General features: G+C 37.4%; 1 protein-coding gene across 6 annotated transcripts in view; it reads left to right on the forward strand.

Moving 5' to 3' along the window:
• The first annotated feature begins 1,409 nt into the window (after nucleotides 1-1,409).
• Nucleotides 1,410-23,833, forward strand: part of LOC121874540 (ankyrin repeat domain-containing protein 13D-like) — a 47,531-nt gene continuing 25,107 nt past the window's right edge. For 2 of the 6 annotated variants that reach the window (XR_006090441.1, XM_042378709.1), the window contains exons 1-11: nucleotides 1,411-1,602; nucleotides 5,118-5,560; nucleotides 5,916-6,051; nucleotides 7,298-7,422; nucleotides 7,828-7,873; nucleotides 8,546-8,689; nucleotides 10,981-11,024; nucleotides 12,908-13,047; nucleotides 15,864-15,930; nucleotides 18,064-18,222; nucleotides 18,375-18,503. Coding sequence is in view for 5 of the 6 variants with exons in the window: in XM_042378709.1 (XP_042234643.1) it covers nucleotides 5,141-5,560; nucleotides 5,916-6,051; nucleotides 7,298-7,422; nucleotides 7,828-7,873; nucleotides 8,546-8,689; nucleotides 10,981-11,024; nucleotides 12,908-13,047; nucleotides 15,864-15,930; nucleotides 18,064-18,222; nucleotides 18,375-18,503 (1,410 nt within the window). In the remaining variant the exon portion in view is untranslated. Of the gene's footprint in view, nucleotides 1,603-4,722; nucleotides 5,561-5,915; nucleotides 6,052-7,297; nucleotides 7,423-7,827; nucleotides 7,874-8,545; nucleotides 8,690-10,980; nucleotides 11,025-12,907; nucleotides 13,048-15,863; nucleotides 15,931-18,063; nucleotides 18,223-18,374; nucleotides 18,504-23,833 lie in introns of all 6 variants that reach the window. The other 4 variants (XM_042378712.1, XM_042378710.1, XM_042378711.1 and 1 more) reach the window with 4 other exon arrangements.

Below are 23,833 nucleotides of genomic sequence, written 5' to 3' on the forward strand. Positions count from 1 at the left end.
CAGCAGCAGGGTGCAGGACATTAGCAGGGAGTACCTGAGGGAGAAAAGAGGGGTGTGTGGGTCCGCACTCAGGAACAGGGGCCGCGTCAGGAGAAGCGGCAGGGGGTACTGCTGGGCCGGGATCGGCGTCTGAAGCAGGACGGGTGTGTTGGTCCGCGTCAGGAGCAGAGGCCGCATCAGGGGCGGCAGGGGTTACTGCTGGGCCGGGGGCGGCGTTTGAGGCAGGACGGGTGTGCTGGGGTCGGTAGGACGTGGTGCTTGGGGCAGGAAGAGGAGCTGGTGTCTGCTTAGAGAAGCAGTGCTGCTGTAGGGTGTCTAACCTGCGGTGTAGAGACAGTAGTTGTAGAGCCGATGAGAGCTGCTTCTGTGTGGATAAGCCAGTCTTCCATGTTGCTTGAAGACTGGGAGCGTGATCAGTTTCTCCTCCATCCTGTGTGAGTGCGAATCTCCGGGAGTCACCATTTGTGGGGTTTTTGGATTTGTGTTCACACTCAGGATGGGTTGGAGAAAGGAAACTCACAATGTGCTCTCTGTATACATGTTGTATTGGATGTACAATGCAGCTTGGTGCTGGGAAGGCAGCATGGTTACAAGCGTGATGTAGAGAGAGCTGGTTGGTGAGGGTGCTCAGAGGAGGACAGCTTGTGAGTCGCCATGCTCGCCGGCGGGAGCGAGGACCGCCAGGCTGGCGGAGGAGGAGGTGTTGCTTGCTGGTTGGTGGAGGTAGAAAGAGACAGGTCACCACGAGGTCAGGTCTTAAATAGCGGGGGGTAGGCGTGGCTTAGTAGTTGACCCCCGCTCCGTGATGTATGGCGGCGCTGGTTGACCTAGACCACGAGGCACACACTGTGGAATTCGTGGGGTCGGCTACGCAGCGACAAACAGCGTTTGTAGGGGAGAAATCCACTACAAGGGCACCGAGAGTGAGCTCATTCAAGGCCAAACTTGACCAACACTGGAGCAGGTTCCGATATATTCAGGAGCCAGTGCATACCCAGTAGTTGCCAACAGTACGTAACAGAGACGTGACCGACCGCCCAAGCGGCTAACGAGCCGATTAGTGGCTTTTACTTACTTTTTACTTTTATCCTCTTCACCACTGATCGGCAACGAATAACATAGACAAAAGCAATTTAGGCTAAAAATGGTATCATTTCAATATAGAACATTCAAAGTTAAAAGGGTTATAATTATTTTTCTGTTTATTTCTTTAAAAAGAATCACATTTTTTGGAATCAGCGTAAAAATTCTACATTATAAAAAATATTCCTTGTGTTTGAATGCAGTATATGAAACTGAAAAGATCCAAATGCATTTTGACATGTCTACCTGTATTTATGAGAAAATGTACGAACGTTTGAGAATTGTGGAGGCCTCAGCGTCACGGGGAACTACGGTGAAGGAGGAGCATGTGAGTGTGAGGTGTTGTACGTCAGTTTGTTGTGACAGCAGACTACGGGAGGCAGACCCAGGCACACTCCTGTCACTGCCACCTCTCCTGCCACACAATACTCTTCTACCTCCTTCATATCGCAATATACAATGCCTCTCCTTGCTTAAAAGATTGTGTAGAAGAAATATTTTTGGGGATTTTCAAAGCAGGTAAGTAGTAGGAGTGCCACTCGTTGAGTCTTGGTGCCTGATACTGCAGACCACAAGTTGATCCTAATACTGATAATAATCTCTTTCTTATTGTAGATTGGCATAAAACAGTATTTAGCTCAGTGTCCATATTTTGTTCTCCCAATTAACTAGTTCAGGAATGAGTGGTTAACAACTTAGATAGAGTGGGAAAGATTCAGCGAGTAATCTTGCATTTTACAAGGTATTAGTTGTTGGTTTATCCTCAAGTATGACTCATTACCATGTTAGTATGATTCATCTATACCTAGTATGACTTCACACACTCTCTGCAGTTAGAGTTATCTGTAAATTTTACTGTATAATAACCTGAAATTAATTTATCAACAAGTATCTGAACAAGTTGTCATAGTATGAGATTTTTTTTTTTTTTTACGAGGATTAGCCCACCCGGGCACAGTTCAACGACCCACAACTGGGGCGAACAAATAAAAATGGAAAGAAGTTCAAAATAGAAAAGAAAAAGGTTATATTAATCTACACCATAAAGATGCCATAAAAACAGCTTTTTTAAGTGGGAGATTGTATGAGTATGGAAACACAGAAGAAGGAAGAGCATTCCACAGTTTGGCTGTGTGAGGGAAGGAGGCATTATAATGTGTTATTCTAGTGTGTCCGACATCCACAGAGAAATGGTGAGCACCGCAGGCAAGACGTGTGTTACGATCCCACTGACTTGCCGGCGGTACACAGGATGCAAAATCCACCCAACAGTGCTCATTAAAGTGAAGCAACATTGCGGCGAAGAGAAAGGGAAGAAAGATTGTCAACTAAATGAGGAGAATTAATATGACGAAGTGCCTTTATTCCACCCTATCTAACAGTTGGACAGAAGAAGAGCCACCTTAGATATGAGAGCAGTACTCCAAGTTAGGATGAATGAATCCCTTGTATTCTTGAAGCAACTACTCAGGAGTGAAGTAGCTACGGCATCTGTACAGCATTGCTAACTTTCGGGAGGCAGCTTTAGCAATGTTGAGGATGTGTGGCTTTCGTGACATATTTGAGGAAATGGTGAAGCTTCGCATACCTATTTTAGAATTTGGCAGAATGATAGCATCCTGAAATGTGATTGGTGGGAGATCATCTAATTTGGAAAGTGTAATTGGTAAATACCGAGTTTTTTTACTATTGAATTTTAACCAAGTTTCTATTCAGAGATGCTGCACAGATCTGCATTGATAGATTTAATGATATCAGCTCTAGAAACAAATCTAGTTTTGAGAGTTAGGGGGAAGGGGAAAATGTGAATAAGAGTGAAGAGTAGAATCATCAGTGTAAGAATGGATAGAATTAATTGTAGTGTGAAGTAAGTCATTGATAAAAAGAAGGAAGAGAGTAGGTGAAAGAACAGAACCCTATGGGACACCACTATTGGTAGAGAAAGAGCGAGAGATCGATCCCTCGACAACAACTGCCATAGATCGGTTCTCTAGGAAGCTAGAGATTAGAAAACAAAGTGGGGGAGAGAAACCATAAGAGGGAAGTTTTGAAAGCAAAGACTTGTGCCATACCCTGTCAAATGCTTTGGAGATGTCGAGGGCCACGATGAAAGTTTCCTCATAATTCCTAAGAGAGGATGACCAAAGATGGGTGCAGTAGTCTAACTTTTACTGTAAATACAGGTAGTTGGTCTGAGTGAAATAATTTACCTGAACTTTATACAATTAATGGCCTTTGCACCAATAATCAAGAAAGGAAATAATATTAAGGATGGATGCTAATATGGAGGACTTCACAGCCGCTTCCGTCTCGGTAACGGTAAGTTCACCCGTGGCAGGTGTTAAGTTATGCTAGGTTAGGTTAAGATTAGGTTAGGTTAGTTTAGTTTAGTTTAGTTTAAGGTTAGGTTAGGTTAGGGTAAGGTTAGGTATGGAAAAACATATTTCTTATCTCAGGCTTAAAGCAAATCTTGTAGAGAAATATCAATTTTTGTACTGCACAGAATTTAGGGTTTTCCTAGTTTTTCCCATTAATAACATCAGTGACATAACTGATTCCGAATTCTAAGCGACAGAACGCTTCCCAGCCAGCGAATAATGGGCGACATTTCTTCCTTTCCATACAAAGCTACCTAACAAAACATAACCTAATGTAAAATAATAACAATAGTAATACTGTACTGTAATAATAATAATACCTCTCATACATGACCGGTGACCATCAGTGGTTCGGTGATTATGGCGGGTGTTTTTAGACAGTTTTGTACGCTGATAACTTTCATGTATATTCATTTTCTTGGAAAAATGCTTATTTTTCAAGATACTATAAATGAGTTAAGATAGCATATGACAGTTGCTTCATCATCTGTGATGCGGCAGATGTAGACAATGTACCGTGGCCGTCACCAGTTTGATAATTATGTGGGATGTGGCCGACAGCGGTTTGGTAATTATGAGGGTGATTTTAGACACCGTTTTGTATGCTGATTACTTTCAGTTCTATTCATTTTTTTGTGTAAATGCTTTGTTTTCTGGATATAGGTGAATTAAGATATAGGTTAGCACTTGATCTCAGCCAGTTTTATATTTTTCGACAACATAATACAGTATTCCTTAATAAGATCAGTGAAAACGGTATTTATCAAACCATTTTCAATGAAAAACAGCGTACAGACATTATCCGAGTAATTACCAATAGTACTGTATACAGTACTGTATGAATAGGTTTATAACCGGTAAAACTTAACTTGTAATGTGAATTGATTTTTGAATGAATATGATATCACCCTATTAATGTAAGTGTGCACATAGTACTATTAATAATGTGAGCAGTAATTGAAATTTAAGTTTTCCCAGTTACAAACCTATTCATACATTCATTAACTCACTCATCTTACATGCTAAATTTAACTATACTATAATGGTATTTCACTTGCATAAGTAAAGTTTGCCAGTCTGGGTATGATCACTGAATATTTTTGTGAATAATTATGCATCCATATATCTAGGATGATTGATAGGCCTGCACTGTATTTTGGTTAGTTCCTGCCACAAAATAATTATCAAATAACTTTCCACCTTCGTGATTATGAATAATTAATCTGGCAAGGGGGTAGCTGTAGTAAGCGTCCGTCCCCAGGATGGTGAAAAAGCCGACTGAATTTCCCTCCCCTGAACCAGCCAATCAAAACTACACTAGACGGAGTGACGTCACAGTGGTGTGGGCTGCACGCGGCCAACACCGTCGAACTACCTAACTTCCTTACACTCTTACAGGATAAGTTACCTAGTTCATTTACCCTCATGCATATGCTCATGATTCAAATTACTGTATTAGAGTTACACTATGGTATATACAGTATATACATATAGTGTATATATGGTGTGACAGTCAGGCTTATTTTATTCATTATTGTAAACTATCTTTGGACAATTTCCTCTTTTACTTAAATGTTACTGTATTTTGATGTTAGAAAAACAGGTGCTGATGGTCACTCGTATGTACTGTATTATGTTATCTTCATATTATTTCAGTTCCCAAGTGCACAAGGTTCCCCATGGCAGAAGCAACCTACAAGATGAATGATTGCCAAGGGTCAGAGGATGAGAACATCAATGGTTCCTCACTTCCTTCAGAGGAAGACAAAAAAAGTGTGAAAAATGGTGTGCTTGGAGTCAAAGTGGTTGAAAAGGATCATATTAAAGCAGAAAATGGAAATCAACCAGGGGATGTAGCTCAGGCAGCAGTGAGTATGGCAGATCAAGTCCGATCTGAGGCTGGGGCCCAAATGGCAGATCAATTCCGATCTAAGGCTGGCGCCCAGGTGGCAGATCAAGGTCGCGTGGAAGCTGGGGCCCAACCTTTTGGGGTTGAGGTTAACTCATTCAACAAAAATGGACCAGATTGTTACCCTCTCCATTGGCTTGTTTGGCACAATGACTACCGCAGACTAGACGTAGAACTAAATAAAGGCAAGGTGTGTAGAAATTTATAACTTATATAATTATTATACTTTTGTGCGACAAAGTTCCTTTTGTATTGAAGAATGGAATTCTTCAAATATAATCCATTGTGTTCTCTTATTCCATACTGGGTACCTATTTTTTCTTATCTATTCTTGATCTGTCCCGCTGTACAATACTTACTACCCATATGTATTTTCCTTGACCTTTCTTTTATATTTCTCATTCCACTGTTGTTGTTTTTTTTTTCACATTAGAAAATTTACCAATTTACCTATGTTGGTAAACAGTTGCTAATTTTGCATTAAAATTTCTTTGTCAGATTTTAAAAGACTTGGGTGTGTTCATGACTTGACAACTTATTTCCAGCATAATCAGGAGCTGCGTGACCCAAGAGGACGCACACCTCTTATGCTAGCTGTTACATTGGGTCATTTGGAATCTACCAGATCATTGTTACGCCACCACTGCAATGTTAACGTAGAGAATAATGATGGTTGGACTGGTGAGATACATTTTATTTTATTTTATTATTATTATTACTATATTATTGTCTTTATTTGTGCAGGTGCAGTCACCCACTAAGGTCCTGTCACCTCTTCTCCTGAACCACAAACCCTAGACTCATGAATCCGAAGCATTTATGGACAGAATAATGCATCATTGTATGCTGCTTCAGGTTTACGAGTCTGACTTTCTGGGTTAGTGGAACAGCAGGAGAGATGATAGGACTTTTGGGGGTGACTATACAATACCTGTACTAGATCAGATGTGCTTAGTTGTATATGGAAACATTGACCAATGATAATTTTGAAAGAAGAAAAGTATGTTCCCCTCTTTTTAGTGATAGTTGTGATACAAGTAATGTGTGTGTTCTCTCTTTTATGGATAATTCAGAAATAAATAAACGGGATGTTTTTTTCTTTTATTGATAATTCTGAAAGGAAAACAGTGGATGCACTTATTCTTATTGATAGTTATGAAAGAGTTATTGTTTTCCTCATGAACACTGTAAGACCACTTCTCTTGCCTATAAGAAGTTCTTTTATTATGTTCTTGTTTTTTATTTTTTGGCATATCCTTCTTTCTTTCTCCTGTTATTTACATGTGTTTGCTGTAATTTCATTCTTAATATTAGGACATATGCCAATGGTGCTGTAATGGTTATTGACTCACTGTCCTGTAGGTTCTTTATGTCCAACCCATCATGTTTGCCTGTAGTTGTTAGACTGCAGTCTTTCCAACATAAAGAGGGATTCCTTATCTTTAAAATGAAATAGGTTTCTGAAGGATTTGCACATATCATTGACATGCAGGACAGAAGTATCACTGGGTTATAAAAATTTTGTCTTTACAAACCATTCTTCATTTACTTAATTATAAAATGTGAGATCTCTTACAATAGTGTTCTCATCACACTGTCAGTACTCTCCATAAGGATGAGACTGTTAATCTCTCTGGTTCCTATAAAGCTTATGTTGAAATTTCAGGGACAGGAGTAAAATTGTGGTCTTGCATTGTAATGATTTTATTTTACTTTAGGTAAAATAATATAACTGGCTTGACTGACAGCTTTTGTAATGTGAATGATTATTTAGAATTGCTCCTTAACTCTTTTATTATACATACTGCCAGTTCTTGCATAAGTAGAGTTTTTTCAGTTGTGGGTAGATGGTAGTGGTGATCAGAAATATGAGCTAGCATGGAGCAAAAAAGAATGAGTAGAAGCTAAGTTAAGCATATCATGATAGTATTACAGGAGGCCACAGCAACAGGTGACCCAGAGCTTCTGGGCATTGTACTGGAGGGGCGTGACATGCAGCGTTATTCCTCACGTGTCGCGGGTATTCCTGGTTTGTTGGCTAAGCTCAAAGAGGTAACTTCTACTGCATTTTATTTTATTGCTTTGAGTTATTAGTTTCGTAGAGTGTGAGAGAAATAGTTGAAAATGGCATTACAGTACAAATAAATGAATTATTTGTCTCTGTTCATCGTTAGTACAAGCCATTAGTAACTGTTTCCAATTATTGGATAGATAAAACAAATTACAAAAGTTTTCCGATACCACAATGTTTTGGGAAGATATTTTACATTTTTGTGAAATGAACCATGGATTGTGTTGTGCAAAAGGTTATGATAGGTTAAATTGGTTGGGGAATTATATTCGATAATAATGATGAAGTGGAAACTGTTTCAGCAACTGGGATGTTTGAAATTAAATGCATTATACTGTATATTGGTATTTAAGGTATTTCATGAATTGCTGTTTTCTCCTTCACAGGCACCAGACTTTTATGTTGAGATGAAGTGGGAATTTACTAGTTGGGGTAAGTTGTTGTTAGTGTTTTATTGTGGTAGAAACTTGGCATTTGTAAGGCACTTTTATTACTTATTATGTAGTTATTTTAACATTATATTAGATGTTTTAACCCTATTTATTCACCGTATTTGGATACAAATACAAATAATGTGTAATTATAATTATCTTCCTGTGTGTGTTAGCGACGTATTTGTGAAATGACGTATATCGATACAATGTATAACGAGAACCCTCTTTTCTACCTTAAAGCATTATCTCCATTAGATTTATATAGTGTACAGTGTCTGGAAGATGGATTACCTTATTTGTATTACAAGAATCCATATTGAGATATTTCATTTAATGACTTTAATTACATTTCTGGATTTAATATATACAATAGCTCCTTGATACAATGACTCCCTTACCATAGCATGAGGATAATCTTGAGAGTGACCAAAATACATTCACAGGTTTACCATGTCTTAACAGTGGATGAGCTGTTCTTCCTTTAATGAATTGGTCACTCCAAGGAGTCCACCTTTCATTACTGTTGATGGACTGAAGGTATAAAGTGTTCTGATTGTGTTACAGAACTCATACTGTAACAGCCTTTATAATATTAGAACATTTTCTCCCATGAAATTGTATTTTCTTATGTGAAGAAGGATTTAAATGAAATGTAATTTATCTGTTGCAGTGCCGTTGGTGTCACGCATGTGTCCGAGTGACACATATAGGGTGTATAAAAGTGGGTCTAGCGTTCGAATTGATACTACGCTGATTGGATTTGACCAAACGAGTTGGCAGCGTGGGAGCCGTAGCTATATCTTCAAGGGGCAGAGTAAGGTTACTGTTTTAGTTTATTGGACACTGAAGAACATTTTGAAGTCTTTGAAACATTTCACTTTTTATTTTGATGTTGCTGCTCTAGTTATTAAATACAGTATCTCACCATTCTTTACTGGGTATTCACTTAATTTGGTTTAGCAGAAGATACTGTGTTCATTTGACACCTGAGGCAGTGTTCCTAATTCTACAGAAAAACTAATTATTCATTTTTTGTATTTAATATTCTAGTGTATGTATGGTGTTGTGTATTGTTGAATAAGGTTTCGAGAAATATTTTAATAGGAAATATTTCATTAAATGTTGGGTGTCTCATTATTTGTACAGATAAATATTTTGAATTAAGAATTAAATGCAGGGTATTTCTTCATTTGTAGAGATAAATGGTATAAATCAAATGTATTTTGGTACAGAACATTATTTCTTAATTTCAAAAGGTAGAGAAATTTTCTATAATTTGACTTTTAATACAAGATTTTTATAATAGATTATACCCCAAAAGTCTGGAAAATTTGTGGGGAAACGATGTCCAGATTTATTGATTGTCTGGAGTTTAACCAAGTTTTGGGGAGTTCTGGGGGCCACTGCACTAAGCAGCCACTCATTATCCCCCCCCTTAGTTTGTATTTTAATGTGCAATAAATGTCATGTGTGTTTCCTTTTACATTTTTCCTTTATTGTATTTTCTTCTATTATTCAAAACCTTATGTTATATTGTTTATGATAAAACATACACCATTTTTTTTTTTTTTTTTACGGGAATTAGCCCACCCGGGCACTGGTCATATGACCCACAACGGGGCCGGGGGGGGAGAAGAACAGAAAGAATTGAAAATAGAGAACAAAAAGGTTATATTGTGTTAATTTACACGAAGATGCCGGAAAACCAGCTTTTTAAAGTGAGGCAGATTGTATAAGTATGGAAACACAGAAGAAGGCAAAGCATTCCACAGTTTGGCTGTGTGAGAAAAGAAGGATGTACTATAACGGGTTATTCTCGTGTGACCGACATCCACAGAGAAACGGTGGGCACCGCTGGCAAGATGTGTGTTACGAGCCCACGGCCTTGCCGGCGGTACACAGGATGCCAAATCCACCGAACATTACCCGTTAAAGTACCTGTAAAAGAGAGAGAGAAGCAACATTGCGGCGAAGAGAAAGGGAAGAAAGATTGTCGACTAAAGGAGGAGAGTTAATAAGACGAAATGCCTTTGATTCTACCCTATCTAATAGTTGGACAGAAGAAGAGCCACCCCAGATATGAGAGCAATACTTCAAGTTAGGACGAATGAATCCCTTATATACTTGGAGCAACTGCTCAGGAGTGAAGTAGCTACGGCATCTGTACAGCATTCCCAACTTTCGGGAGGCAGCTTTAGCTATACTAAGGATGTGTGATTTCCAGGAGATATTGGAGGAAATGGTGAGGCCTAACATATTTATTTCAGAATTTGGCAGGATGATAGCGTCCTGAAATGTAATTGGTGGGAGATCGTCTAATTTACAAAGTGTAATTGGTAAATATTAAGAGGTTGATCATGCAAGAATACAATAATGAATAAATAAAATCAAACTGGCAAACAAGGCAAGGCCAGTATCCCCACCTCCAGCACATTTACACATCAAGTGTCATATCGTACAGGTACCTATTAGCTCTTGTTAGGCTCATTATTCCTATATCAAATCTGATTGGACCACTGTACAGTATCCCCTTTAATAATAAATAAGGTAATATATTTTTTTGATATAACTTTTTAATGAACTGTACATTTCATTTTAAAAAATATATTAAATGTGCCGCAAAAATAAATAAATTATTTACAAATGAGTACTCAGAAGTGTAGCATCTCCTGAAGTAGTTCATATTGGGGTGAAAATGTTATGATCATGTACAGTACAGTAATACAGTAATTTGGATTCGAATCCATAAAACAGTATTCTAATATTTTCCGATTGTTATGGATATAACCTGAATGATATCAACTAAACAAAATTGGAGTAACTTGAAATATCTCGGAATTCTTAAATTTTTCCCAGAAAAAGTAAAGAGGGGTCAGATTGAGTCCATGTTGTCCAGAAATCTAGTTTTGTGAAGTTGGCTTAATTTGGTTTATTTTTTCAATCCTTTATATCCTGCAAAGGTTTTTCTTAATTTATAGAAAAATTCTTCACTTCCAGCTATGTTTTTAAAGTACTACAGTACAATATTAATATTTCTTGATATATGAATATAAATTTTCCTTGCATCTGTTTGTTTTTTTATAAAAAAAATTATTTTTCTCCCAGCTGATGGGGCAACTATGATGGAGGTTGACCATGAGACCGGACAGGTGGGTCACTTTCAAATTCACTTTCTTCTGGTTTAGATAGATGAATGGAGTAGAATGGGATAAATGCAGAAGTTACCCTGTGGAAAATAGAAAGCAATATGTTAAGTATGCTCTAGGACAGAAGTCGTGGATAGCCGCAAAAACCTACAATAGTGATGTTTGGCAATGAGAAAATTTTTAAACTGCAATAGAGGAGCTTAACTGCAGGTGATTTCTTAAGCAGTGTTTTATTTTATATTTAGAATTTTTAACCTTATTAAACTTCTTATTTTATTTGTCATATCATAGTTTTAACTTATGATTTTCTGTATTGCCAGAGGTTACTTGTGTAGGTTCTGTGCGGCTGTCCACGACTTTAGTCCTAGAGTGTACTGTATATGGAAGAAGTGCTGAACGAGAGTGGCAAAGGCAGTGAAGAGACTGATTTAGATCAGAGTATATGACTGCATGTAGGGGTGTTGTTTGTTCAGTGAGAACACACAAAATTGAATACTATAGAAGTCAAGTAGCCTCTTGTGGTAGTGATCGTAAAAAGTTGTATGGAGTTATGAATTGGCTGTTGGGTTGGAAGTCTGGAACTAGTGTGTCTCCTTCCACTTCAGATACTCAGCTTGCCTCAGATTTTTCCTTGTTTTTTATGACAAAAATATTACGTATAAGAAATGACCTTGATGGTGTTTCTTTAATTGAGGCATTTTCAGTTCAGTTTCAACCTTATGCCATAAACCTCACTCATTCATTGTTTTGTCCTGTAGGGGCAAACAACATTCTTCGCTATATCAAGGACTCGAAGAAGCCTTATTGTCGTCTTGATCCTCTAAATGTATCTAAGGTATCTCTCGCTTACGAACATGCTACAGACTTATAGAAGCAGAGGTGAAGAGGAAGTTTGCTTGGATTTTTGGGCTTTATAGCTGGCGTGTTCTCTGTTAGGTGGGATTCTGATGTCTCCTTTCTTTTAAAATATTCTGTGTAAGAGATGTTATTGTCAGACTCAGATTCTGGTGGGTTACTTATTCATCAGTTGAGGCATATTATATCGCGATAAGTGATTAATACAGCTACAGCTATAGCGATATACTAGTACAACACAGGTGCTCCTCTACTTAAGAACATTCAACTTACAAACTTTCAGAGATACAAACATCATTGCTGAGGGGGGTTACCTGCCAGAACAGGTGTTTAATGTGGATTAGACTGGATTATTTTGAAGAAAATTCCAGATAGAACAAATATTACCTAAGAGGAGAAGAGTGAGCCAGGTTTTAAGGCTGTATTAAAGGGTATAGCTGTACTAAATATCCATAATCTTTTCAATTTTTACAATATATTTGGTATCTACAAGAGTAAAGTTGGACTTTCAAACAATTGGACTTACAAACAAGCCTCAGGAACGTAACTCGTTCGTAAGTAGAGGAGCACCTGTACAGTATATTGCTGTAGCCACATTAATTGCTGTACAGCAATATAATAAAAATTCCTATGTACAATGCCATTATTCCCTTGTGAGGAACTGTGGGTTTAACTAGCAGGTAGGTAATAGGATGGTGACTCCAACTTGAAGTGGAAACTTAATTTTCTAGTACAGGCCACATCTACCAATTCTCTTACATTTTGGCCTGCTAAGGAAGGAATTAATTATTCCTTCTGGGTCTATGCTTATTATAAAATGGGGTTTCAGGATGAATTCCTTCACTTTCACTCCCATGTCGTGGGAGGCACAAAACCATGGTGTCTGCTTTGGTGAAAGATATTAATATCACTTACAGAGGTTCCATCACCCTTACACAAGTCATTGTTACTCTCAATTTTAGAATCAATAATTTATAGTTTTGTTATTTTGTATGTAATAATTATAGGAACGTTTTCTTGTCTCTTTACAGGTGTACATGGAAAATATGCGAACCTTGCCCCCAGATCAGGCTCATTCGTATCTGCGACCTCATCCTGGTATGGTGTCACATAGGCTAACAACTCCTGTAGCCATAACATATATTGACACAGAGAAAATTAGCTTTGAAAGGTTGGTCCATATGTCTGTTAATTTAAAAAAAAAACTTAGACTGGTTTTGCAGCAAGGATAACAAGATAACTTGTGTTGTACCAATTGATAAACAAGTTCGGTTTTATTTTACTTTCGGACACAGTGCGCCCCAAAGTTATAAACTACCGAAACATTTAGATCTCCCTATTCTGAGCATTTTGAACCCCATTTACCATTAAAAAATGGAAAATAGCGACACAATTGAGTTTAATTGATTTTACGTACTTTTCAGTCTTTGTCTCTGTGAAGAGATGTTATTAGCGTGAAACCGAGTTAATTATGAGTGTGTTTACATCATGCATGCACAATGTTGACTGACGTCATCCAGTCGTGACCAATGATGTATCGATCTCATCATGCAAATTTTTTTCGACCAATCACATTTGAATTTTTTCAAAGGGAGCAGCCTGGGTACAGATTTAAATTTCAATCACCAGTCTGACAATGGCCGTGGTGGAGGTTGGGTGTGATTCATGCTCTTACAATTATTTTAAGTTTATTGCCGAGTTTTATGAAAGACAATCATGCTATCCAATCCCTAAGTAATTGAGGTGTTCTCCCAACATCTGTTGAGTGTTAGGTTAGTTTAAGCTAGGCCTACCGGGGCTCCGGGGGCGCATTCCTTGGCTAGCGGTTAGGTAAGGTTATGTTAAGTTACGTTACGTTAAGTTGTTAGGTTAGAGGACTCGTTTTCGTGTTCTCCCCCACCTAAAAACTCCTATTTCCCAGGCTCTCCCCTGTTATTGTTGGCGGGTTGAGGTGGAGCAAAAACAAGCAATTTCCTCCAAGAAAATGAAGGTCAAGTTCGTTTAAAACACACCAAAATACACTGGAAAACCATATTGGTCAACCCCTAGGGACCCATGTCCGAAAGTAAAAATTTACCACAAATTCTTATGTTGTCAGTATTTATATATAGGTACTGGTATTGTACACAGGGGTAGATCCTGCCTACTTGAAATGAGGTGGATGAAAACTATATTATAGGTCTGCAACTAACAATATAAAAGTTTTAAACAATAAAAATAAGTAATAAAAACTATATATTGACCCTCTAGAAACTTCCCTGGGGCCGCAGTGGCGAGGGAGATAAGGGAACAGTGTTGTTTTGAGGGCTAGCGCTCGTGGTCACTACACACTTAGCTGCCATTTTCTGCTTGCCTTTGTGTCTGGGATGGCCAGTAATGCATATATTTGCTGATCATAATATTTATTTCCTGCAAATAATTAATTTAGAATATTTTATTTGCATTATTTTTCATAAAAAGTGCTCGGCGACACGCACGCAGTCTGTCGCCAGGCTGTCTTTGTGTTTGGTAGAGCAAGTAATGCATATAAATAATTATTGAAATAATAATTCCACAAATATATACAGTATATTTATAACATAATCATAGCATTATTTTCCAGTAATACTACACTACAATACAACTACAGTACACTACTTTTAGCAATATTACTTTGATACAACATGTTAAAATGGACAAACAATGGAATTGAAACAAACAAAAGGTGGTACCCGGTACTTAAATTCCAGAAACTTCCCTGTGGCCGAACGTGTGGTGTGACAGACAAATAGTCACGCTCGAACCTGATAACCTGCCCTGGGCATTCAAAGAAGGCCGTGAAAAGGCCCGCGTTCCGGAACGTCAACCGGGATGCCCTAGATGGACATTCCGGAATGTCAATCCGGGCGTAGGGGTTAAGGAACTGTAGATTGCATATGGTGTGGGAAAACACTTTAACTATATCCCAGTGCACACCATAGCCCATAAGCTCGGACCAGAAAAGGCCAAAACATTACCAGTGTTTTAGCCTTAACTGAGTGTGACATAACCTCCTTCTTCAATAATAGGAAAAGTCTACTTGGGATGCATGGTCTGTTACCCAAAAGCTAACAGAGAGTTTGATAACATTGTCATGAGGATCACAAAAACTACCCAAGAGCACTTTTTCTGTTTTAGAAGATTTTTTAATCTACCTCTATGATAGAACAGTTGAATATTCCAGCATTACCAAGACAAGATAACAGCTCTTTTCAAAAAGCAATAGAACAATAGACAGTATAGCCCCAACAGAAGATGCTCTTACACAGCACGTCAAACGGGTTTGTTACCAAGGCCCCAATACAGTAATTGGAGCTGACAAATAGATACACATCAGAAAAGATAGACTCCATATGGACCACCTTAACCCAGGCACAAAAGATGTTGTATGAATTAATTAAATGCAAATGTCAAAAGGCTTGCGGAGGTCACAGCAAATGTTTTAGAGCGAGCCTAAAGTGCACTGCCCTATGTGCACCATTCGTGGGGATCTCAGGGAAGTAACCTTATGTAAATACTAATGGTCTTCTTTTTTAAACATACAACTATTTATTTGGTAATTATATTCCAATGTCTTAATTTACTCATATATGATAATTTAATACTTTTCATTCCTTTAACCCTCTCATGGTCTTTCGATACAAATCGTATCACAAAGCATTCCCTTGCTGGCAGAACCCTTCCCTCTCAGCTGTATATTACAGAGAGCACTGCTCCCATAATCAGAAATGCAGGAACAGTGGACCAACCACCTAAGTTCCTCCCACTAACCTCATGGGCTGACAGATGCATCTCTAAGGGTGCAGTTTGAGTCTGTTTCGCTATACCCAATGTTTATTAAAATGGGAAAAATCATTCCTGTTTCAGATACAACCTGCGTCGAAAGCCTGTGAGGGGGTGAGATTTCCAATCATGGCCAGGAGTACCAGAAGGTTAACTTGTAATTTCATTTTTGTTTCTTTTCCCTAGAGATAAAGCTGGTATATGGGGCTGGCGGAGTGACCGAAGTGAAGACGTTAATGGTCATGATTGTAAGGTAAGCTCTTCTTGTTCCTGTGTTTTTGTATGCACTTACCCGGTACAGACTTTCCTTTTAGAGAATTTAATTTTCCATTGAAAAAACTTTTGACTTGTGTTGAAGCCATTTACCTTTGAGTACAATGACTTAACCCTTCTATTTTAAGTACAGTGGTCCCTCGGTTAACGAGCACAATCCGTTCCAGCAGGTTGCTCGTTAACCGAAAAACTCGTTAACCGAAACCATTGTTTCAATGGGTTTTTGGGTAATTGGTTCCAGCTCACCGAAAATTGCCTAAATTCAACAAAAAAGGTAGAAAAGTACACTTACTTTGAGGTTTGTATGTAGAAGGCTCCTGGATGATGATGATGATGATGGGAATTAGAATGGGGGTGAAGGAGAAGGGAGAAGAGAAGGCATTGGGGTGGAAGAGAAGTCACCCCATGGCACCATTTCACTCATAAAATTTTAGTTCTCTTGGTGTATTTCAAGATTATTTTCTTTAAATCAACACTGCACTGCATTATATATTGTCAATATGTAAAATAAATTTCAAAATGACCAATAATTTGCTTGGAAACAGAAAAAAAGCGTTCAGTTGAAGAGAGTCTCAAGCAAGATGTTACCTCCACTGAAAACAGAGAGAGACTAACGCCTGTCTGGTGTGTTAACAGGCTGGATGGCACGCCAGAAACTAGTTTCTTTACCTTCAATTATGTTCAATAATTGTTAAAATGACTAAAAAGTTAATATTAAACTTTTAAAATTATTGAATAGTATAAACTTCTTGATATTTACTAAAATAGTAAGGAATTTAAGCCCTAAAACCGATTACTGTATTGGCGGACTAATACTACAGCTGGTGGACCGCCAAATGCAAGCGAAAACATGTTGAAGTCAGCTCGTAAAAAACTCGTTAATCGAGGGATTGCTCGTTAACCGAAGTTAAGAATCTTATGGAAGGTAAATCGTTAGCCGAAATCTCGTTAACTGAGGCGCTCGTTAACCGAGGGATCACTGTACAGTATCATCATATTCAAGGAATTAATATCACTGTACTTAGAGGATTAAATCATTATACTCAAAGGGTTGAGACATGTTATTCAGCATAGGGCATTGTGCTGAAGGGGTTAAGGATCCCTGAAAATGGGAGGAACATCAGATCCATATACAGTAATATCTCCATTAGCCGGAATCACTCAGACCCGGAAATCTCCGATAGCTGGAATTGAAATTTGCTCAGAAAATCATTTCCAAAACAGAAATTTTCCAAAAATTTCTGGCTTTAGGAACTAATTTTCCGAGGTTGAAAATCAAGAGAATTTTCCGAAAATGTCTTGAATAAAGATGAAAGTTAAAGTATTTTTTTTTTGGGGGGGGGGGAAGAGGTGGGATCTGACCTGACTCAATGTCAGGTGGAGGTAGGGTGGGGGATTAGTGGACTGCATTTACAGAACAATAGCAGTAGAGCACCAAAAATTTTCCATGACAGAAATGCACATTTCAGCTTGCTAACAATGATGAACAATAATCATTTTGTGTTTTTTGAGCATCAATTGCAACTGTTAAACATTCCTTCAGGTGTCCAATCTTCAATCAAATCCTGAAGTTCTGCAGGTCTATCTCAAGATGTTTAATTTCTTTCAACACCTTACCTTTCCCTCTAATTCATGGGCATCCTTGGGGTCTTCAATTTTATGGAACCTAATCCAATATCTTTTATTATGGTTTGGTCTTCCTCTACTCTCACCATATAACAGTATCTCACCCATCTTAGATGTCTATTTTTGCCTCAGGGGGGTTAGACCTTCATCAAAAACTGGTTCACATATGCTTTTCAGGATGTTGCTTGGGTTATGCTTCAATTTTTATATCGGAAAATTATGTTATAGGTTTGCAACATGTGATGGAATATACTGTATGCCCATTATATCAATACTAGATTAAAAAATGGCTAAGTGGTGGGTGGTTCTTTTTTTCTCTTTCCACAAAAATTTTTGGAGATATTATCATGAATCTTACCAAAAATTTAGAGAACGGGCAGAAAATCATGCAGACCTTAGTAGAGGACCTTAACTGTTATGCAGTACAGCTTGTTGTAGTTTTCTATGGTATGCAGATACTTTTGTCAGCATTTGAATTTTCCAACAGGTATTTTCTGCTATTAATGTTGAACTTGTAACAAAGACTCGAACTGAACACTTGACTGATGCTGACAAAGAGAAGTCATCCCCCAGAAGTCCAATCCAGTCCTTCCTTAATATTGCAGAAGTAGAGGAGAAACAGAACTCTCCTTCATCTTCCGAGGAGGTAAGTAACCTTATCAATATTTAACTATATTTGTCCAAGTGTCTGTTTCTAATACATAAAAAAGGTACCATAATCCTAAACAGTTTGTGACTCTTGTACTAAGAAGAAAACTATTTCTCCTGCCTCACAAATTGTGTGTATGTGTTTTGCAGAGTGAGACTTACTGTCTAAACAACCCCAGCAACATCACAGCTGAAGAATATTTTAATTCGGATGTAGACTTACAAGGTCGGGACATTGGTCGACCCAAGGAAGTCTCGAAGAAAGTGCAAAGTTTTAAGGTAAGCTGTCATATTGGTTCGTTACAGAAAATTTAAATTGTTCTTCTCCAATTTTTACTAGAATATATATATATATATATATATATATATATATATATATATATATATATATATATATATATATATATATATATATATATATATATATATATATATATATATATATATATATATATATATATACAGTATATATATATACACACACACACATACACAGTATAGTCTGGTATTACACGGTTAATTAAACCCATGGAGATCCGCGTATGAAGCGAAACGTGTAAATAGAATAACAGAACCTATGGGATTTATTGAAATAGATACTGGGCCGATCGCCAGACTCACCTTTTTTTGGCTATTGCCGACACAATACTGTACACATTGTGGTAAAAATAACATCTTAATTTTATGATGGGATCCAGATGAAGCCATTGTGTAGAAAGAAAAAAAAAGCACTGGTTCCTGGGCACGAGAGAATATACGCGGAGACAGCGAGACTGACGCTGCAGCGGAGAACGCGGGCGGCAAGGATGCCTAGACCAATCACAGTGCGCGACGGAGGGGGTGCGTGGGTGGTAAGGATACGTGGCTCAATCACCGGCGCGAGTCTGACGTCAGTGCCCAGCACCTCGCCCTGCTGCTTGCCGCGTACATGATGGAATTTACCGTGTAAATAATAATTATCTCTTCTGACAGGTGCCGCGTAAATGGCCTCCCGTTTAAAAAATATCCCCGTAAAACCAGACTATACTTATATATATACAGTAAAACCTCGATTAACCGCCCACATATGGGGGGAAGGGGCCAACGGATAATCCAAAAGGTCGGTTAATAGTAAATAAAGTCTACGGAAATAAAACATACATTTTTAAAGTACCTATCCTTATCCTACCTCATTTAAGTCCCTCTATTCATTTTTGTATTTAGCATCTATGTGCAATATATTTTTTCCATAAAATGCATATTATTGTATAAACAATATATAAGATTTGCTTATTTCAAGCACTATATGCACTGAGTAAACAAACATTTTTTTTTAATCTAAGCACTATATGCACTGGGATATTACTTTATTAATGGAGCACAGACATGAGGGTAGACTGTTACATTTTTGATAAATTTGTTTCTGATTATTTGTGAGAGGATTTTCCAATTATTATTTATTTGTAAGTGTTTTGTGTGTGTGTGTGTCTACAGACATACACATATATACAATACTACTGGGAAAAGAAATAATTGTCCTTAGGGCAAACACATGAAGGGAATATACATTTCTTTGTAAACAAGTAAAAATGTACCCACCCCCCTCCACAAATGTTATTCACGGATTTGACGATTCGCGGCCATTTTGAGAACCTAACCCCCATGAATTTGGGGTGCCACCCTGTATTTAAAAAACTAAAAATCCATATGATAAAGGTTACCTTGTGAATGAAGTTGTGTGGTACAGCGAAAACTGGTATTTTCCACTCACACGGAGCTGGGGGGAATTAGTGGCTCTCGTTACTGACCTGATCTAATACAATGTCAGGTGCAGGTAGGGTGGGGGATTAGTGGTGTCCTATTACTGACCTTCTGATGCAATGTCAGGTCACTCATTTTTGGGTGGGGGATTTGTGGGTCTTTTGACCTGAAGATGTCTTGAATAAAGACAAAAGCTATTTCGAGGTGCGAGGCTGCTTGCAAAAAAAAATATATATATATACGCACTCTTTTTTGTGACATCTACTCTAATTGTGTTAGAGAAACTAATTTGGTACCATTGCATATACTGTATGGAGATGCATTCCTGATGACATATTTTGACTATTAGATATACAGTATTGTACAGATTATTACAGTAATGTATTTTTACTAATTAATTAATAAAAAATAAAAATATTGTATCATGAATTACAAAATGAGTGAGACACAGGAGTCAGTGACAAGCACTGAGTTAGAGGTGACCCTTTGCTGGGGGGGGGGGGGCTGCATGGTCAGATTCTCCCTCCAGTGGTTGCTCCTCCCTTCCTCTCTCACTCAGTCACACCACCACCTTCTTTACCCTTGCTAAAAGGTACTGTATAAACTTTTATTCACAGGGTCTGTTCTAATTATGTTAGATACGTATATGATTTTGATTCCATAATGATCCTGAATAAATTCTCTACTGGACGTTTCCAATAAGAGATCCTTAAACAAAATATTTTGATACGATGTAATGATGGGGACTCCATTCTTTTATAAAAAACGTAACCAATGTTGATACCAGAGTCAATAAAATCAATTCTAATTAAGTTAGATACCATTTTTTCACCAAAATAATCTAAATGATTGGTTAAATAAATATATTTAAAAAATGAAGAAATCTAGATGATGCAACATGAATGGAGCTGTGTGTTACAGCAAAGACAGTGGAATTTTCCACACTTCACAGGAAAATTTTCCAGTCTAAATGACGTATCTCACACGGAGCTATATTTATTTGCACGAACACCACTGTACACATTCAATATATTGTTAAAACAGTACTGTAAACATAATACCTCTACTGTAATGTATACTACTACTATTCTGTATATACTTCAGCTAACGGAAGGCATATATCACTAATTGCTACTCATACATGTTACATTTTGAATTTAAATGAACACAACAGGAGGGCAATTCAGGCAAGGTAAAAAATGGATGGTACTCACTCACCAGAGAAAATACGTCTCTAGCAGGCAACACAAAAGTTTCACACATGTTTTATGGGCGACGTAGCACAAGTGGGTATTATTAGTGATAACTCCGTTAGCTGGAACAATTGGTGCTTAGCATTTCCAGTAATGGGAGATTTCCGGCTAATGAGACGACACTCTCACATCCAGAAAACGTCACCCATCTCTAGAATTTTTCCAGGTACTGGGAAAAGTTTATCAGAATTTTCTAGAAATTGCACATGTATTTAATCCTTGGAATTTGCACTCAGACACGGAAAAAACATTTTGGAGTTTCCAGAATTTTTAGAAAATGCGTCTGATTTTCATCCTTGGAATTTGTTCCCAGACCCGGAAAAAATTTTTAGAGAGATTTTCCGGTATTTTTCTCAGAATTTTTAAGTAAATGTGCCTGATTTTCAACCTCAAAAAATCGTTCCAAAACTCAGAATTTTCCCAAATATTCCGAGCAAATTTTAATTACGGCTTTGGGAAAGTTCTGGCTAACGGAGGTACAGTATTACTATAGTCGATGTGCAACAGTGACTGTTACACCACTCCATTTGCACCATGGTAATTACAGCTCTGGATTATATCCCTCTTCATAATTTTTCTTTTACATGTACAGTATATATTATATTACTGTACAGTATATTGTATATTCTTTATTTATAAGACACACTAACACATTGAGATGGCTTTTTGCAAATTTTGTGGTTACTTACATATAACAATGTCAGAGTGCACAGCCGTGTTGGGTGACTGACGTATTTTGGCGTGGTAAAATCTTAACACGTGTAGGTCACTTTTATTACTTATTATGGTTATTTTTACATTATTTAGAATAATTTATGTTTTTAACACAGACTTATTATAAAACAGTGGATGATACAGTCGACATATTTTGAAAATTTCTTCCTATATTTGTTAGTGATGTATACAGGTACAGTATATGAAATGTCGTATACAGTATTAGTACAATGTATGACGAGGATCCCTTGTACAGTACTGTAGTACAGGTTGTACCTCTTTAGTCCGGCAACCTCGGGACCTGACCGGTGCCGGACCATGGAAATTCACCTTTTTCCTGGATAGATAGTGACTTGTGCTTATGCTTGGAAGCACTAGCACCACTTTCTCTGCATCATGATCTCTTTGAAGACATATTGAAGGGTTAAATGTCGTATAGTAGCTTCTCAAATTTCGCGAGTTTTTAATTCAACGTATTTTATTGGAACACACACAAAAAAATATATAAAAATTTTGACGGCGGAAACTTGAATTTCGACGGGTTTGAACGGCCCGCCAACGTGCAGACGACGTGCATAATCGTGTAAACAGCGTCATTTCTCTTATGTACAAAAGATTCATTATTGTTTATTACTGAATGTCTTTTTTATTGAATTAATGTTTATGTGTGCAAAATGAGCAATACAATTCATTAATAATACGTAGAATATTAAAACACACGAGGAAATGACATAGCATTGTTTTCGTTGATTACAAAACCAGTGACTGGCTGGTTCTACATATAAAACTGAAGGAAATAAGACCTTGGTTGTAGCTGTAGTAAAATTAATATGGTTGTTTTAAGTAATGTTATTTAATGTTAATAAATGGAACAATAGAAGTAGCTAACGATAATGGTAAAGAAAAAAGAGAGATCGCGTATGTAAGTGCGCACACTTAAAAACGTATCGTCATTACTTTACATAAGAATATGAAAGCAACACTTATTTACTCTTCATATGTATTTTAATTAATGTTTCTGAATTTGTTTTTATTGAACTTATGTTTGTGTGTGCAAAATTAACAATACAATTTATTAATAATGAGGAGACGAGACGGCTGCCGGCATTGTTTATGTTAAAGCTTACAAAACCAGTGACTGATTGGTTCTACTGTACATATAAAACTGAAGAAAATAAGACCCTGATTGTAGCTGTAGTAAAATTAATGTAAAAAAAATTAATATGGTTGTTTGAAGTACCTGTAATGTTATTTAATGTTAATAAATGGAACAATATAAGTAGCTAACCATTAATGGTAAAAAAAAAAAGTGAGACTGCGCGTATGTAAGTGCGCACATGTGAAAACATATCGTCATTACTCTACATAAGAATATGAAAGCAACACTTATTTACTGCTCATATATATTGAAGGGTTAAATGTTGTACTCTGTATAGACAAGCAGAGAAAGAGAGAGAGAGCAGCCGAACTGCCGGATGTAAACAAACCTTAATTTCCCGCGGCTTTGTTGTTGTTTTTTACGGGATTAGCCCACCCGGGCATAGGTCACTGACCCACATTGGGGCCTGAGGGCAAAAATTTAATACTCCTGTAATAATAATAATAATAATTCAGATAAGTAAAAAAAAAAAAAAAAAAAAAAAAAAAAAAAAAAAAAAAAAAAAAAAAAAAAAGAAGCTGCCTATCTACCTATTGGGCAAACTAAAATCGTTCCGGACCACAGAATGCCGGACTAGAGAGGTATAACCTGTACGTATGTGAAAACAATAGTGTTTATCTTGACTTTTAGGAGCATAGATTACATGATTTGGATAACTTTGTGTTTGGCAGCTGAGGGTTACATAATACAGTAGAACCTCGATAAATCGGACTAATTGGGGCAAACCCCAGTCCAAAACATGC

This window comes from Homarus americanus, unplaced genomic scaffold (assembly GCF_018991925.1).
Source record: "Homarus americanus isolate GMGI-L3 unplaced genomic scaffold, GMGI_Hamer_2.0 scaffold34360, whole genome shotgun sequence".
Taxonomy (NCBI): Eukaryota; Metazoa; Arthropoda; class Malacostraca; order Decapoda; family Nephropidae; genus Homarus; species Homarus americanus.